This window comes from Pelecanus crispus, chromosome 4 (assembly GCF_030463565.1).
Source record: "Pelecanus crispus isolate bPelCri1 chromosome 4, bPelCri1.pri, whole genome shotgun sequence".
NCBI classification, from domain to species: domain Eukaryota; kingdom Metazoa; phylum Chordata; class Aves; order Pelecaniformes; family Pelecanidae; genus Pelecanus; species Pelecanus crispus.
The window spans coordinates 73,382,916-73,399,506 of NC_134646.1; the positions used below are offsets into that span (position 1 = coordinate 73,382,916).

General features: G+C 42.6%; 1 protein-coding gene across 2 annotated transcripts in view; it reads right to left on the reverse strand.

The window, feature by feature from the left end:
- Positions 1-16,591, reverse strand: part of CRMP1 (collapsin response mediator protein 1) — a 51,923-nt gene that overhangs the window by 25,545 nt on the left and 9,787 nt on the right. For both annotated transcript variants that reach the window (XM_075708693.1, XM_075708694.1), the window contains 3 exons: positions 9,437-9,525; positions 3,953-4,137; positions 2,154-2,318 (listed from right to left, as the gene is read on the reverse strand). In XM_075708693.1, coding sequence (XP_075564808.1) covers positions 2,154-2,318; positions 3,953-4,137; positions 9,437-9,525 — 439 coding nt within the window. The remainder of the gene's footprint in view (positions 1-2,153; positions 2,319-3,952; positions 4,138-9,436; positions 9,526-16,591) is intronic.

The following is a 16,591-nucleotide window of genomic DNA, read 5'->3' on the forward strand; positions in this document are numbered from 1 at the left end:
GCTTTGTATTGATTTAAAACTGATTAATTATTCAATTATACCTCACGACAGGGCACCTCAACAGCAGCTCTGTGAGCCCCCCTGTTATTCATGCCGAGACTGTACTAGGCACATGCAGCACTGAAACGTGATTAACTGAGCCCTGTTACTTGGCTAACTCGCCCACCAGACAATCAGCCGAGAACAAATTCAATCCAGATTCCCAGCTGATGAAAACCAGTGTCACTCCATTGACATCAAGTCTATTTGCACCAGCTGGCTCCAATGTTTCCAATTATCAGCAAATATTATCCATTAATTTGAAAGCCCCTGCCACACTGAAATATTTCCTATTGTGCTTGTGCTTTCATACTTGCCCTTACCTTGCATCTCCTAACACGAGAGTAATTCACATTGACTGCCTGCGACATACTGCAGCATCCGTGAGAACAAAGGTGACCTCCTAATGCTATTGCCACCAAAGAGGCCACCAAGGGCCCCATCACACATCCCGGTTCAGGAGCCAATGAACAGATTCCTGCTTCCCCTGAAGAGTGAAAGGCAGGTCAGATTTATATTGAAAACCGACATTTCAATAGTTGGAGAAAACTATTAACCTAACTGTCTGCACCAGGCTTTTAATGTAAGCCCTGAGGCACATTTGGGAGTGCTGAGCCATCTGTGATCCAGGAGCTCTGGAAAATAGTATCTAACCTTTGAAACAAGGCACAGTATACTTGTCTGAGAGTACAGTCAGCTAATGCACAGCAGCGTATCCATGTTAACGCTGATAGCAGGGAAACAGCACAGATTTGGCACCATCAGTGTTGACAGATGTCATCACCTTGTAAAAATCACCTATATTATAAAGAACTATGTAAGACCAGCTGCAGTTTCTCTAAATTATGTGTAATCTAGCTGATTGAACGGTTTTGTTGCCTAAAATCTGGTTATACAGCACATGTACTGCTAGCATGCTGCCATACAGGATAAATTCCCCTACATGACTGCACCTCCACAGTATCTCAGCAAACAACTGCTCACTCAAAAATAGGATTTTGCTTTGTTTTTCTACTTTGATAGTACATCCCTATATAAAGGGAATTTTTCAAATCTAAGTAATCACTAGCACTACACCTTACAAAGGATGCTGCACACACATATTACTTAGACTTCCCAACACAAGGATAGTTCTGATTTACCCATGGTAACTAAATACCATTTCAGAAAATATATGGAAAAGGACTTATGAGAGGTTTTATCTGTGCTGCTCTGGAGTGGTAGCTGGAGTCCTGATAGGGTAACCTACAGCATCTCACATGATAGTAGACCTGTTAATTGAACTGAATCAAGCCCATACATGTCTTAAATAGATTCCTAAATAAGTGACCTGGTTTTTCTAAGTCCTGAAACAAAGCATCTTCTACTAGTAACTTGAGGGAAAGCCACTGGAGGCCAAGCACTTGAGAAAATCAGGACATTTTTTCAATATTAGGTACCTAACTTTAGCTTCTCTTTTTTTCTAATAACTTGAACCTATTTTAAAAATATAGGCATGTTTTATAAAAAAATCTAGTCTCAGCTAGTAAATTATCCTAAGCCATTGCAGAGAAATGAGATCTAGCTTGCGATGACAGTTTCTCAGACACATGTGCCCTTCATATCTGGGCTTAATCTGAGGCAGCTAAAAGGGCAGATTCCATTCTAGTTAAAATCTGAACCACTACCTTTAAATGTCTCATTCTCTCCATTCATGAAATAGAGGACTCAGGTGACTGGGCTGATTACCCTAAATGCTGATCTCTGAGTTTTATCTTAAAATAAAACCTAAGTATGCAATGTATGAGCCTATATCCACATGTACAAGCAAGCATAAAGTGATACATTTGTATCTGACAACATACACATCTTAATATTCCGTGCCTATACTGGGGTAAACCTACTCCCTCCATCGGCCTTGCTGCTGACTAGCACTAATACACAAAGTTTTAGGTCCATTTTACACAGCAGCAAGTGAATACAAAAGTTCCAAGGTAGTGCAGAACCTTCGGCAGCATAACAAGCGCCTGTGCACTTCTGTTCTGGATGATGCATTCATTAAAATACTTCAGAATTTCACCTCCATACGATATTTCAACAGAAACAAAAAATACTACTGATCTTCACTCACTAACCTTTATCTTGCACCAGTATTTCCAGCTCTTCTCGAATCCCATCATACCAGCTGGTGATGTCCACATGGAGAGAGTAATCACAACAGGATTTGGTGTCAGCTGCCTCATGCCACTTCTCAAAGGAGGTCAGTAAACTTGATCCAGGTTCTGGAAGCACGTGGTCAACTGAAAAAGAGATTCAGTGTCTGTTACCCAGACTGCACACTGTTCAGATTTCCTCAGTGCCTGTAAGTAGCCTTCCAGCATCTTGGCCAAAACAGCAGCCTTGGAGGCAGTGTGTGCGCAGACCGTGACTTTGGGATGCTAGCCAGGTCCTGCTCTCTCAGGTATAGCAGACTTCATGGACAGTCTATGCTAAAGCTGAGTCTGGCAACCTGCTTGGTGCAGCATCCATAGACACACAGTGGGAGAGCCAAACATCTCACAGTTTAGGAAACATTTGTTTTTTCCTTTTGCTGTTTTGTAAGAGACCACAAGTTCTGGACTTATCGGTATTTATTGTCTGATTTGTCCATTTCTATGTATTTCACAGTAAACATTATTATTAACCAGTGCCTCCTAGTGACTGAATTGGCCCACACTGCCTTACCAATATATCAATGGAGATGTCAAATGCTTTCTCAGCAGCCAGAATTGGGAATATAGCCAAAGGTCTGAACAGAGATGATGTACAGTACAAACACTCAGCCACACTATACGGCAGATTGAGTGCGCTGCAACTATGCATCTTCACTGCCTCAAGGCTTTCTGCATCTGATGATGCCACAAGTTTACTGACGTAAAATCAAGACATGACTCCTTACGCATATATACTTATCTTTGCAGGGCTAGGACAAAAATAAGTATGGAAACAAAGCAAGATGGGCTTATTGGTGGCATTTGCAAACGTAATGCTCCACTGGAAGCCTCAACTGAAGAACATACACTAAAAAAATTATTAACAAAAGTAACGAACATCAGTGTGTTTTGTGCTTATTGCCAGAGATCCTTTCAGCTAATACTTGCTGCTGAACATAGGTAAAAACATAGGTAAACACTCGGCATACATAGGTATACATAGCATACATAGGTAACATAGCGTACATAGGTAATACTGCATACATAGGTAACACTCAGCAAAAAAAGCCACATTCCAATTCAGTGGGAGTAAAACCCCACTGGGCAGCTCCTCTGCACAAGGAAGATAAGACCATTTTTGTCACCTGAACAACTGCCTCACGGAGTCTAACCAAGGGCCAAGCCATTGCTAGTAGGAAAGAGATAAATCTTGTCCTGCCATCTGGTAGACAGAAGAAGGGTCTTAAACAACTAGAAACACTTCTCCTGTGCACCAAGAAAGATGTTTCTCCAGGACATCTCTGGTAAGGACTTCCTCAATTCCTGGTGCCAAATCCAAGTTCATAAATAAGCATCTTGTTATTTCCAAAGCCCCTGAAATGTCACTAGGTGGGAACAGAGGATCTTTGTCAGATTTTCTATGCCATATACTTACAGCACTAATTACATTGTTTTTCAAAAATCCCAAGAGTAGGTCTATTATCCCTCAGTGCTGGTTCTGTATTTCAGAGGGAAATCCAAGCGACAATTCCCCGTGCCACTGTTTCTTTCTGAAGGTAGGTTCATATTCAGGTCAACCCTGGGTGACAATGATGAATGGATCTCCAACACAGTGCCCAGAAATTTGAAGATTCATTGCAGAAGGTCTCAGAAAATCAGTATGGAGCCTCCTGTAGCTATCCCCACATATGCTACACAAGCTTCAGCTCGGGCTGGGAAGAGTTAGTATTGCTAGTACTCACTGATCATCGTGGTGCCCCCTGCTAGCGCTGCTTTTGTGCCTTGATAGAAGTCATCAACAGCAGTCATTCCTTGGTAAGGCTTTTGTAGGTAGGTGTTGACATCTATTCCCCCAGGAATAACCATGCGCCCATTAGCCTCTATGGTCTTGACTCCTCCAGGAACAATCAGATTTTCTCCTATTTGCCTAGGCAGTAAGGAAAGCCAATATTATTTTACTTAAACAAAGAAGCACAGGGGACAGAAGCTACTTGAGGCATGTCGGGGAGAGGAACCTAGGGGCCATACAGAAAGAACCGTGACCCCAAAGGAAAGGTGAAGCTCAAGCACCCGCTCTGGCCGCTCTGCACAGCACTGGCAGAACAAAGCATCCGCGAGCCTGCCTGGCTGGGCTGCGTGCTCAGGTTGCTTCACATTGCTCTAGTGGCCGACAAAGAATCCGTAACACACCAGCATTAAAAAATGATTTTTTTGTATGATTCCTATCTTTAAACAATTATAAATACGCACACTTAATGCTTTCTTGGGGGCTCCGCTTTTGTATATTAAGTTCTTAAATGAAAACATAAAAACATAGATCAAATACGACAGCAAGCTGGAACTGTAAATATATGGCAGAAGCACAAGGCACATCAGAACAGTTATAATTACTTTGTATCCAAGCAGTGCAAATTTATCCTTAAAAAGAAACCTAAATATCCTAAGATACAGAAATACATATTTAAAGAGACCCAAACACCTTTAATCTACCATGTCACATATCCTTCATCCTCCTCTTAAAGTTAAAACTTAGTGAAACATTCTGCATAGCCATGTGGAAAAATGTTGATTAACTGTTGCAATCTTTTTCCCTTTGGTTCTTCAAAACAGGATATTTTTTTTCACTGTTAAAAATATTCATCTGTCCCCCATACTGATATCAAGCAAACTCCATGTATTTACAATCAAAATACTTTTAGTGTTCATGGACACAACTATGAGTAAATTAACCTTTAACTTATAACTTTTAAAGCCACATTACATTTTTATTGTCTACTTTGCATGGTGCCAAACAGGAAAAGGTACGGGTCTGTGTGGAAGCCATGTCTCTGTGTTGTTACACTGTAATATATTTGGGCTTAGAGATAACTATAAGGTAGTTTAAGTTCACTTAGTTTATCTCGTATTACAGACACACAGTCCTTGCCTTAATTTCCTTTTGTCTGGCATAAAATAACATTTATCCACAGCTAAACAAATACCCCAGACATCTGAGCTGCTGAATCTGTTTCTCCCACATTAAAATGCAACTCCCACCTACGGAGCAAAACACAGCAACTGATTAGCAGCCAATCGCAACAAGCTAGCACCGAAAATGAATATAACTGTTAATTAAAACCAGTGAAAAAACCAGGGATAATTATTCACATTGGAATTTGGCCAAAGCACCAGAGTTAATAAATAGCCCCAAGAGGTCAAGAATTTGTTTCGTATGCTATGCAGAAATGTCACCTCCAGCAACTTGGCTCCCCCGGTGCTCTGGGTTTTGGCTGGAGGGAAGCACAGCCATTTGGTTAGCAAACTCCCCGCCAGCATCCTGAGCTGGGTCTCAGCTGCTCCGCGCTGAACAAATCCAAAAGGGCTTACTTGTGAGAGCTGATAATATCACGGCTTGAAGCTGTACAACTCCATGTCTGGCGTCTAATATTCATCAACACGTATAGTACTGGGAGCATGTCGTAACCTGTTACAGCTGTGAGGAGCACTAATGATACCAGGACAGACGGGGAATTGATATGTATGCAAAAGCCAGCAGCAGCCCAGCACATCCAATTGCACAAACAAGTTGCAAGAAGCTTCTCTGCTGTTAAAATCTGACTCACAAAGGCATACCATAAGACACTCCAACTCATGAGCACGTTGAAAGCTTGTATAAAGTTAGGTAGCCCCACAGATAATAACGGCTTTGTATTAATTTTCATTAGTTGAATCCACTCCCCAGATTTTGATCAGAACAATCCTCAACCTTTGTACAGTGCTTGTGTGGCTAAAAAACTGAACTGGGAAAAAAAAATTACTATGACCATTTTCATTTAAACATGCCTAAGGTGGAATTACACTCCAAGGACTACTACACCTTCTGAAAATAACATTAAAGAAAACCTACACAAAAATACAAAAGCAATTCATTTGTTTTTCTTCCACAGTCAGTACCTACCAGTTCCCTGCACAAGAAAACACGTATCTTAATGAAGTGAGTGTTAAGTATGTAGGGAACCTTTTTGATGACTCACTGCTCATGATTTTCAGTGTACAGCTGAGTTAACAGCTTATTTGGCAATGGCCGAAGTCATGCATACTGAAGTGACATGGGATCAAATGGCCTTTGTGGACGATGCTGTGCTATTACCTGTCAGGAGCCTGTCTCATCTCTTGCCCTAGCATCAAGATTAAGGCTGGGAGAAGGCTGATCTTCACTGGCATTCAAGGTTATTTTTATTCTGACTGACTAGAACACAGTAAGAGATAACGTGACAGGATCCCTGAATTGCTCACTTGCTAATGCTAAGTGTGTGTTAATAAGAATGGGGTTCAGCTACTTGTGGGTGGAAAAAATACAATAGTGCAGATAACTGTATTCTAGACACTGTACAAATGATTGAGCTGGTTTTCTGATGCACCAGCAACTAGAAAATTCAGGTTCACAGAAAGCTGATGCTGTCTACCGTCTTCAGCTGAACAAGCTGGTAAATTCTCTCATACATGATCTGATTGAAGCCCAAAGGAAACAGCAGGTTTCAACTCTTCATAAGCTTAACCTGAGAAAGCCGAAAACCTCCCCCAGAACTCAGCAGAGTTATTTCTGTCATTATCAAGCCCAGATCTCTTTTAGGCATCCGAGGCTCCCCCTAACTTGGCTCATCGTCTGCCCAGCTCTGCAGACCCCGTCCCCAGCCACCCATCCTGCACACGTTAGTCCCCACATGTTAGTTAGTTAGTTAGTTAGTTAGTTAGGGACCCAACCCTTCCCCTTGGCAGGGCCGGAGCACAGGACAGCAGGTACCAGACCGTGACCTGCCGCTTGGCATGGAGACTGGGGCGCATTTCCTCATGTGGAAATGAGAGACAGGATAGATGTAAGCAAAATATATTATTTACATACCAATGGCAATTTAAATTACTAAATATCTAAATTACTATTTAGATACTGGAGAACTGCCTCTCAGCTGCCACCTGAGTGTGCAGGGCTAAAGTTTCAGCTAGGAAAAATCCACATGCACCACTGCTCCCTTGTACCTAGGGAGCCAGTTTGAGCACTGACAGGTAGGAAAAAGCATCTACCATCCTCCAAACTATAGCTAATCTTCAAACACATTCAAGGTTATACCTACATTCCCCTGTGCAGGACAACCTGCAGAGACATAAGCCCTTAAAAAAGGGACTTCATTTCATTAGTCAGCAAGAGAAACCCAACCCTCTATTTTCCAATCAGTTTCTACTGCAGAATGAGAAAATTAACCCAGATCTTTTATATCCCAGCAAAACCAGAACACTATTGCCTATTCTGGGCTGAGTAGCTTGGTGGCTGCTCCATTCCATTCTGGAAAAAATTCTGTATTATCAGCAGGATCTGCAGCTGGAGAGTTAAGGCATCAACTGAAATGTGGATGCCTGAGGTTCAAGGACCTGCTCCAAAGGATCTTGAGCAATATTTAACAACTATGTTAAATATTTAGACACAATGGGCAGTTCCAGCTGGAGAAATTAAAAAAGACCAATCCCAGAAAATATAGCACTTCTGTAGACTGCAGAATTTATCATCTGAACACAGTTAGGACCCAAGCCCATTTCACACCAGGCTGCCCTCACAAATTAGCTGCTTTTTCAGAGCAGGACTTCTTGCACAGTTTATAAAGAAAAACCAGGCACGACTCAGGGTGCGGAATAGTAAACTTGCCTCCTTCGGCAAAGATAAAGGCATTTTAAAAACTAAGATCTTGTCTATTCATTATTAATCCTACCTATCTCAGGCAGCTGCGATACTTTCTGGAGGTATGGATCCATGTGTGGATTTCAGAGGGAGTCTATGCATTTAGCAAGGGCTGCTAAATGGCAGGGCAGCTGAAAGCTTGGCATTGCTCACCTGCCTACCGAGTACCATTGCATTTCAGGAATCAAGGCCAAAAATCCACAGCAGTTTCAGACTTACAGCATCTCATGCACTTAGTTGCTATGTCAGTCCCGATGCTTACGAGTCTTACTAGGAAAACTGTATCTCAGCAAACAAAAGCAGAGAAAAACTCAACTAAAATGCCTATCAGACAGAGCACAACTTGGTTGATTGTTCCTATTAAAAAAATACACATGTTCATAATTTTGTGCCTTCTCCACTTAAAACTATATGCTCATTTGCCACTTCTGCAACACAAGTAACACTACAACTGGAAAAGCAGAGTGCAGTATTAAAAAGAAAACCACATAGTCCATGGATACAAGCATTCACAATTTTTTTATGTTATAATAATCTGAATCATAAATAATGTAAGTAGCCACAGATATGTAGAGAATCGGACTTCTAATCTGATGATATATTCTTAAGAAAAGGAACTCTGAAAACATGTAGGTAATGAATTATTTACCAGATAACCATAATTATGTTTCTGTGCATTAAATTGTAGCCTCTCTAGACCAAACTTGTCTAGCGAAAATGTTTAGCAGTCAAGAAAAAGGCTTTGATCCTTGTGTACATCAGAGTGCTTGTACACACTACATAACTTTGCAAAACTAGAGACCCCCATCTCCACTAAGCCAAGGTAGGACCAGTAGAGCTACATGAACAGACATCTCTGTTACTGTTTCCCAGCCTATCAGTAACATGTATTTTATGTTTTTTTCACCTAAGGAATACTTTCCCAGTTCCTGTATTTTATATCCTGAAACATCAGTAGGATTTTCTGTCTAATTGTGTGAAGATTTAAGATTATATACCTTTGCTAAACAAGAAAAGGGACATAAGAGCAATGCATAACAGTGTACAAACAGAACATGCTATGCTTCAGCATTAACCAACGAGGGGAACTGAGAAGGAGTAGGTCCCCATTAGCACTCTCTAACACGGGGGGTATTTCTGTGCCGTACAATCCTTTAGAGCATGGCTGCATTCACCCTGATTAGGTCTGGGGAAGAAAGCTGTAAAAAGCCTTCTGTCATATATGGACTCAAATATACCCATTGCCCTTAGCATTGCTTCTTGAGAGAGCCTACTCGCCTTGACTGTTTTGGAAGAAACTAGGATTGAACTGTTTGAAAAGCGAATACCTTGAACTTAGAGTAAAGAAATTTTCTACTTCTCTAATCTTAGTAAAGACAAAATGACAGAATTTCATAATTAAACACTCTTCTACTACGGCCCCACACCTAGAGGTAACCAAGATGCTGGCTGCAGGTCAGCACCATCACAGTGGTCTATATTAACAGGCATGCAAAAGGAGTTTAAAAAAACCAACTTTATAAGTCCATCTTCAAGGTATAGGTCTGCATAGAAGGAGTGGTCATCATTGATAATTCTTCCACCTTTAATGAGCAGTCGGTCACTCTAGGGGGAAAAAAAAGGAAGAAATGTGGGTTTGTTGAAATAAATAAACATAATAACGTATTGATGATACCATGTAGGCTTGTATTATATAGAAAGACATTAGCATCAAAGCACTTACCCTATATAAAGGTCTATGCCATAGGTTCAAGTGGGTACACAGACAGTGGAGAGGAAAACCACAGTCTCACTGAGTGTTTATTTCTGACTTTTGGAACATGAGGCCTCATGGTCATCACAGTCTTTCTTCCTCAAAGCAGAACTCATTGCATGTGTGGAAACGCTTGAAATCCCACTACATCCCCTTTTTACCAGCACCTTGTACAAAGGCCAAAAAGGGAAGAGAAGGCCCCAGAATAAACTGCCCAACACTGGAATGGCCAAGCTGAGCTCACCTGGGACTCTCAGCACCCCTGGAAGAGTAACAGATCTTGAAATGGGAAGGGACAAGGTCAGAAGAGGCTGCTGAGCTCTGTAATGCAGAAATTCCTGCTCAGGGAAGCTGCTTTAAGCAACATCAGTTCAGCAGGGTCAACTCGACTGCTCCACCGAGGCATCCAAGGGACATGGCCCACAGCTTGGGCCTCCTATACTGTGTTACAGACTGACAGCAGAAAGTCTAGTTTTTAGCGGGCATAGAGAATGAATTGTTGTGATTCCTGCAGGTCAAAGGCTGCTGATTAGTTGTGGGCACTCTGTACTGAGACTCCCCACACCATATCTCACTCACTCCATGAATGAGGACACAAGTGCAGCCTCCAAAGTTTGATTTACCTGAAATATCATATGAACAGCAGAGCTAGCTACTGCCTCCTGGTATTTTCTGAAGTGCCAGAAAGAAAACATTTCTTCCCATAAAGAACTGTTCAAATATCAAGTCTGCTGGGGCACAGTTCACAACAATCATCTGTTTCCATTTTTCTCTATTTAAATGGTTACACTCTGTTCTCAAAAAATACATCGTGCAGAAAGCAAATTTTACCACTGCATATTCCTGAGAACCAATATTTGAACTCCCTCATTGAAGAAGTTGTACTGGAATCACCAGCATTCTACCACCTACCCAAAGACAGGGAAAGTCTGTAACTTGAGTACATAACGCTTTTGGAAAGACTTTTGCCAAGTGACTGTGAATGCTGGGAAACTCTAAAGCAGTCAGAACCATCTTTTCCCATTTGTGTATAAAAAAAAGCCATTTATTGTAAATTATTTCTTTGGCTCACTAAACAATAACTCAGAATCTCCATTTTGCCCATGTTTTATACTACTCACTCCAGACTCAATTCTTGGTTTAATTACAGGATGACTCACGCATATAAACCATGCATGTCCCAAGTTCCCCGTTTAGAAAACAATTAAACAAGTTGATATGTTTCCTCATGTATAAAACCAAGACAACAATACAGACCTCCTAAAAACTTAGTGATTAAAAAGCACCAAGTCAGAGTTAGGGGTGTTACAACAAGGTTTTTTCAATGTAACCTCCCAGTTTTATGTAGCATATTTACTTTCCAGCTTGTATTTGAACATTTTACAGGTTCAAAGCCTCTATAGCCCTCTATATCATTCTAGAAAAGCAAAAAGGGAGAAACAGACATTTTAAGAGGAGAAAGGGGAAAAAAGACATTTTAAATATAGCGCATGACAAAAAAGTATGTACACAGAAGGTTTGAAGCTTTTCTCCATGTGCTGCAGCGGCAAAATGACCCTGGGGGGGAACCAAGGCCCAGAACTACAATGAAATATATCCCGGGCCTTGCCTCAGATGCTGGTACCCTGTCGTTAAAGCATGGAGACGAATGCAAGTCCTCAGTCTGGAATTTGCCAGAGCAGGCTCCCTGTTCTCTCCCCAGCCTTTCTACTGTCACTTGTAATTGGAGGACTTGTGAATCAGCAACCTGAACGCTAGTAAGGTATTTTGCCACGTGCTGGCAGTTGCATCTCCTCACCATGATGATTTACTATACTGCCTGCTGACCTGCAGAGACCACCATCTTGTGAGCTCTTTTTAAGCTCATTCAACTGCCTTCCTAAGCATTAGTACTGCCCACTTACAAGAGGCGAGAGCTTATTGATACGGGCAGGGAACGTTGTTGGAGCACTGCATCTGTCACTGCTAATGAGTCAAAAACCTACACACTCATCAAGATGTTCTACATTTTATTTCTTTTAAAACAGGAGAAGATGCATAATAAATAGAAACACATGTAACAGGCCGGGAAAATAAGACAGACTAAAATAAAGCAGAGGTGCAACCGCAGAAAAGTATTTGTAGACATAAGGATTTTATACATTTTTATATATAAATATACATATATAAGTGGTAAAACTAGGTATTAGAATAATCTGAAACTAAAAAGGATACAAACGCAGCTTAAAGAAAGCACTCATTATGTGAGTCACCCATTAAATGAAGCCTCACTTACAGTTTATAAAGGATTACTGAATGTTTAGCTACAAAGTCTCGCCCTCTTCAGAATTTCAGAGTGCATAAGAAATCCTGGTGAAGAAAGAAAACCACACTTCATGGAGACTTCCAACATTTTAATTCTTGACACCTTCCCGCTCAGAAGAAAATACAAACCACTCAAAACTGTTGCAAAAGGGAGCAGGTCCTGCAGCTGAGCTGGCCTGTGGCTAAGGTTGCCCCCAGCCAGGAATAGGAAGCCATGGGAAACGAAGCTGCCAAAACCCCACGAATCTTGATGCTCCCCAGGTCGTCTGCCAAGCCACCAGGGAAGGCACCGCGGAGCCTTGCCCAGCTTTCATCAGGACCTGACAGATGCGGAAACATCTCTGACACACATTTCCACCCCAGCAAATCAACAAATTCAGAAGAAAAAGGGTTCTGTTGGAACTTTTCCCAACCAGCTCGAGCTGTCAGCGTGCCTGTAGGACACGTTACAGATCGCTGCAAGCCAGAAGCTCCAGCAAAGCAGGGTACCTTTACGCAGATGGTGCTGATGGGCACAAGCAACCCAGGTGGGGTTTCAGAGCCACGTGGACACCCCAGCAGCACGCTGCGCCCAAGCAAACAGCTGCTGCCTCCTGCACCCTGCTCCGGACCAGGGCTGGCTTGTCCTTAACCAAAGCAGCGGTACCAAATGCCTGTGTGCACCTACCCACACAGATGCATTTCCATGAACACACTGGAAAAATTACACAAACATAACTGACTAGCAGGGAGGCAGGGGTTAATGTTGACAAGCAATTTGTTATATTCTTCATGAAATAAACTTTCATACAAACCCTTGGTCAGCATGTGAGTGTTCATTCCCCAACTTAGCTAGCCTAAGCATGGGCTTTGGGGACTGGCACAGCCCTGGTTTGAAGGCAAAGGGATGCTGCCACCCTGCCGCGCTGCCAAGGCCACTGACGCCTGGGTGCTCCCGCGCTGGTTTAGGTCACTGGTACTTGCGGCAGTGAAATCCTGGCCAGAAATCTGGGCACGCACAGGGTCTGTGAAGTAGGTTAGCCTGCTTGGGCATGCAGCCTGCCTGCACACGGTCAGGGGCCATTTATTATTTACCGGGGGCTTGATGTGAGGCAGGCTGCTCACAGTTTTCTTACCAAGTGCCAAATGTCCAGAAAAAACAGGGACCAAAGTTGTCTTCTACCTGGACAAAGTTCCAGGCTGGAGGACAGCCACACTCTGTAGCACCCTGGGAAAAGCTAGGGGTTGGGGGGGGAGGGAGGAGTGGCCTGAAGCTCATGAATTAATCACGCAGCACTGGCCCATATTTCCCCTTCCCAGCCCTAAACCCCTCCAGACAGGACACTTTCTTTGTCTGGCTCTCAGGTGTACCCTCAGTGACTTTCGGGTGCTGTCACAATGCAAACAACGTGCTCATTGCTCAGCTCAGGAGGTGACAACAGTGTAAGCCTTTATAGAGTGTCTGCCACCTTTCTATTCAGCTAACAGACATCTCAGTCCCTGGTGCCCTGCCTGCTGAGCCCTAAGGGCTCCATACCCACTTTTCAGTGCGTTGCCTGGCACAAGAAGCTGCCAGCCCAGCTCTTCCCCGTGCAAGCTGAGGGAAGCTGCCTGGACCCTCTCCTCCCTCCAGCCTGCCAAGGACAGACAGCGGGAACATGGCAAAACAGAGAGGGGGTATTATATTGAACATACAAACTGAGCAATTCATTAGGTGCCAAGATTCAAGGGGGGAAAAAGAAAAAACCCTGCTCTCGCTGACATGGGAGGTGCGGAAAGCACCACGGTAAATCCATGCCACGGCTCAGCGTTCACTGCGGGGCGTGCGAGCCAAGGCGTTTCTCCTCCACCCATCGCTGCTGCAACGATGCGGCCGCATGGATGCGCCGCCGTTTGCTTCCGGGTTTTGTGCCTGGCTGTGACACAGCATCAGCACGGCAGCGATGCTTAGCGCCTCTCTTCCCGCAGCTCCATTTTACAAGCGCTCGGGCACCTCCCGGCTCAGCGCGCTGCTGAGTGTAATTCCCGTTATTCACAGCTCTTCGTCTTCAAACCCCGCGCACTGCTTCCCCGGTGAATTTTTGCTAAGCGCAGACTAGCTTCTACCTGTTTCATTTGGCAGCAAAGCCACGGCGCTGAGTCTGTGACATGACAGCAATTTTCATGGCAGCAGAAGGAGATGCCACAAACTCAGCATCGTTTGCTGCAGGAGGAGGGGCTGACTGCTCAGACACAAGGCGGTGGCTTTCGCTCTCCTACAACTATTGTTTGCATTACAGTAAGAGCAACACAAAACATCTGTAAGCTGGTGACCGGCACAATCTGTACAAACTGCCTGTTTTGCTGGGTTTTTTTTAAATCAGCTTGGTTCAGCTCTTGTGAAGCGTGTCCATATTTTCACACGCTCCCAATGGTACAAGGCCAGCAGAGACAAGCAGCGTCCGCATCAACCTGCCAGACGATGCGCCTGAGCCCCGCTGCAGTCCCAAAATCTGCAGTGGGCTCTGCGCAATTACAAGTGAAGGTCGCATTCCTTCGGCCAGTAAATCACTCAACTCTGGGTTATTTGTAAATACGATCCAAATGTTAGATTCAAATGGTAGAGCAGGAACAATTGCAAAGAAATTTAAAATTAGCCTTTTTTCATTCACTTACTCCCCTCAGAGCTAGAAGTATTTAAAAATATTCCACACAAGAAAATTCAAATACATTTTTTACACATGCAGTTCTCAGTCTGCTTCTGGAACTATGAAAAAACACAGTAACGGAATAAATAAAACTGCCATCTTCTGACGTAAGGTTTACTAAATAAATATTATTTCAAATTGGTGCAGCATGTCAAAATAAAATGCTGCACAAGTTATAGCAAACCACACACTTCTCTCAGTATCGATACCCACAGCACTGCATCTGCAGGCACCTTTCAGAGAAAACCACACCTCTATCATACAAGATGGAGCTTGGGGGGGGGGGGGAGGAGAGAAAAAAAGAATCTGCCATTATCTATTCTAGCCATATGAAAAGATTCAAAGAGACTTCAAGAGCAGTGTTTTCATCAAATAGCGGCATCTGTCCAGACTGTAATTCTGATATATGCTATTACATTTTTCCTTTTCTTCCATGAAAGGAATGTCTATCTATTACATCTCCAGCTCGAAATCAAGTAAATTATGTCTTTTCAAGTATTTACAGTTTGCTTTACAACTTAGCTACAATGAACTTCATATAACATACCCAGCATATGGGTCTAAGCACTGCTTCATTCCTGGATTTGGACTTTTACAATTGCTGCATTGCAGCCATTGCCAACTGAAAAAGTCTTTGCAACACTCTCAGCCCCAGATTTTCCAGGTCTAAAGGAGGAGGAAACACTCAGCAGTGATTTCATCCTTTGCGTAATTCTAAGGACTTACTAGAATATACCATTGTCCTTACATCTTCAGAGTAACAATGGCTGTATTCTCTAAAATCCAGATCAGTCAATGGCCCTGAAGATGACCAAGGATTTTGTGCTAAACAGCCATTTGAAAACAGTTTAAATTCAAAATCCACCTGTATTTCCAGTTCTCTGCCTATAAATGCACGTGGTTTACAAGACATCAGATTAAAGGCAATAGACATAAGAAAGCATTAGGCTACATTATCACACTTGCAGTCAAGGCATTCATTTTACTTCTTCAGCATTTGAGAATCCTCTGTTGCTAAGGCTTTAAAAAGGCCACTGAGAGTTAGAAAAGACACAGAATCCCCAATTTAGAGGGAAGGTTCAAAAGCCACAGGCTGGAGTTTGTGTTCTTGATTATCCAAATCTCCACAAGAAGACCATTTGCGAGGGAAGATTCTCAAGGGCAAAACTCTCACTGGCAGCCAATGGAGGGAGACACTCAGAGCTCCTCTGTGCTTCCGTGCATTCCTCCTTGCAGAGTTATTTCCAATAATATACATGAGATTTAAAAGGTATTTCCTCTGTAGATCTATTTGATTGTCTATTCTCAGAGTTGGTTAGATTCAGACCCAGTTGTGGTACAACACAGTTAAATTACCTTGCTTTTAGCAAAGTACTTACAAATAAGGAACATTTTTAAACTTAATGGCAAAAGAAGAAAGACATCCTTCCCAAGAGGAATGCTTGCTTAAAATCCTTTCATAAGGTTCAAAGAGCTGTAAATGGGATTTCATGAAGTACTGTCTGCTTATAGAAGATCTGCTTTTAATCAGCACTATCCTTCCTTTTGAATTTCACGTCTAGGTTACCCTCCATAGGAAGTAATTTTTAGCTAGGGTGATCCCTGTATCAACTCAGCGAATTGCTTGTAAAACATTGTATCCTTGAGGCATCACTTCTGATAGGCCCCTAATGGAGAATCCTGCTTTTAAGGTCCTTTTCTTAACAAACGCGCTCCAGTATATGGCAATTCATTTAGGAAGGATTACGTTGATTGTAGTAATGCTGTATCTTGGTCTGTAGCCAATATATTCATTCATCTTTATTCATTTAAAAGATCTGATGTTCTTTTGTTTCCCCTTTGGAGACCTGACTTTCTATTCAGCTAGCAATTTCACTCCTTAATCACACAGTCTAAAAGGGCTACTCCTACAGCTACTAACTCTGTGGGGATTTCTTCACTGTAAATG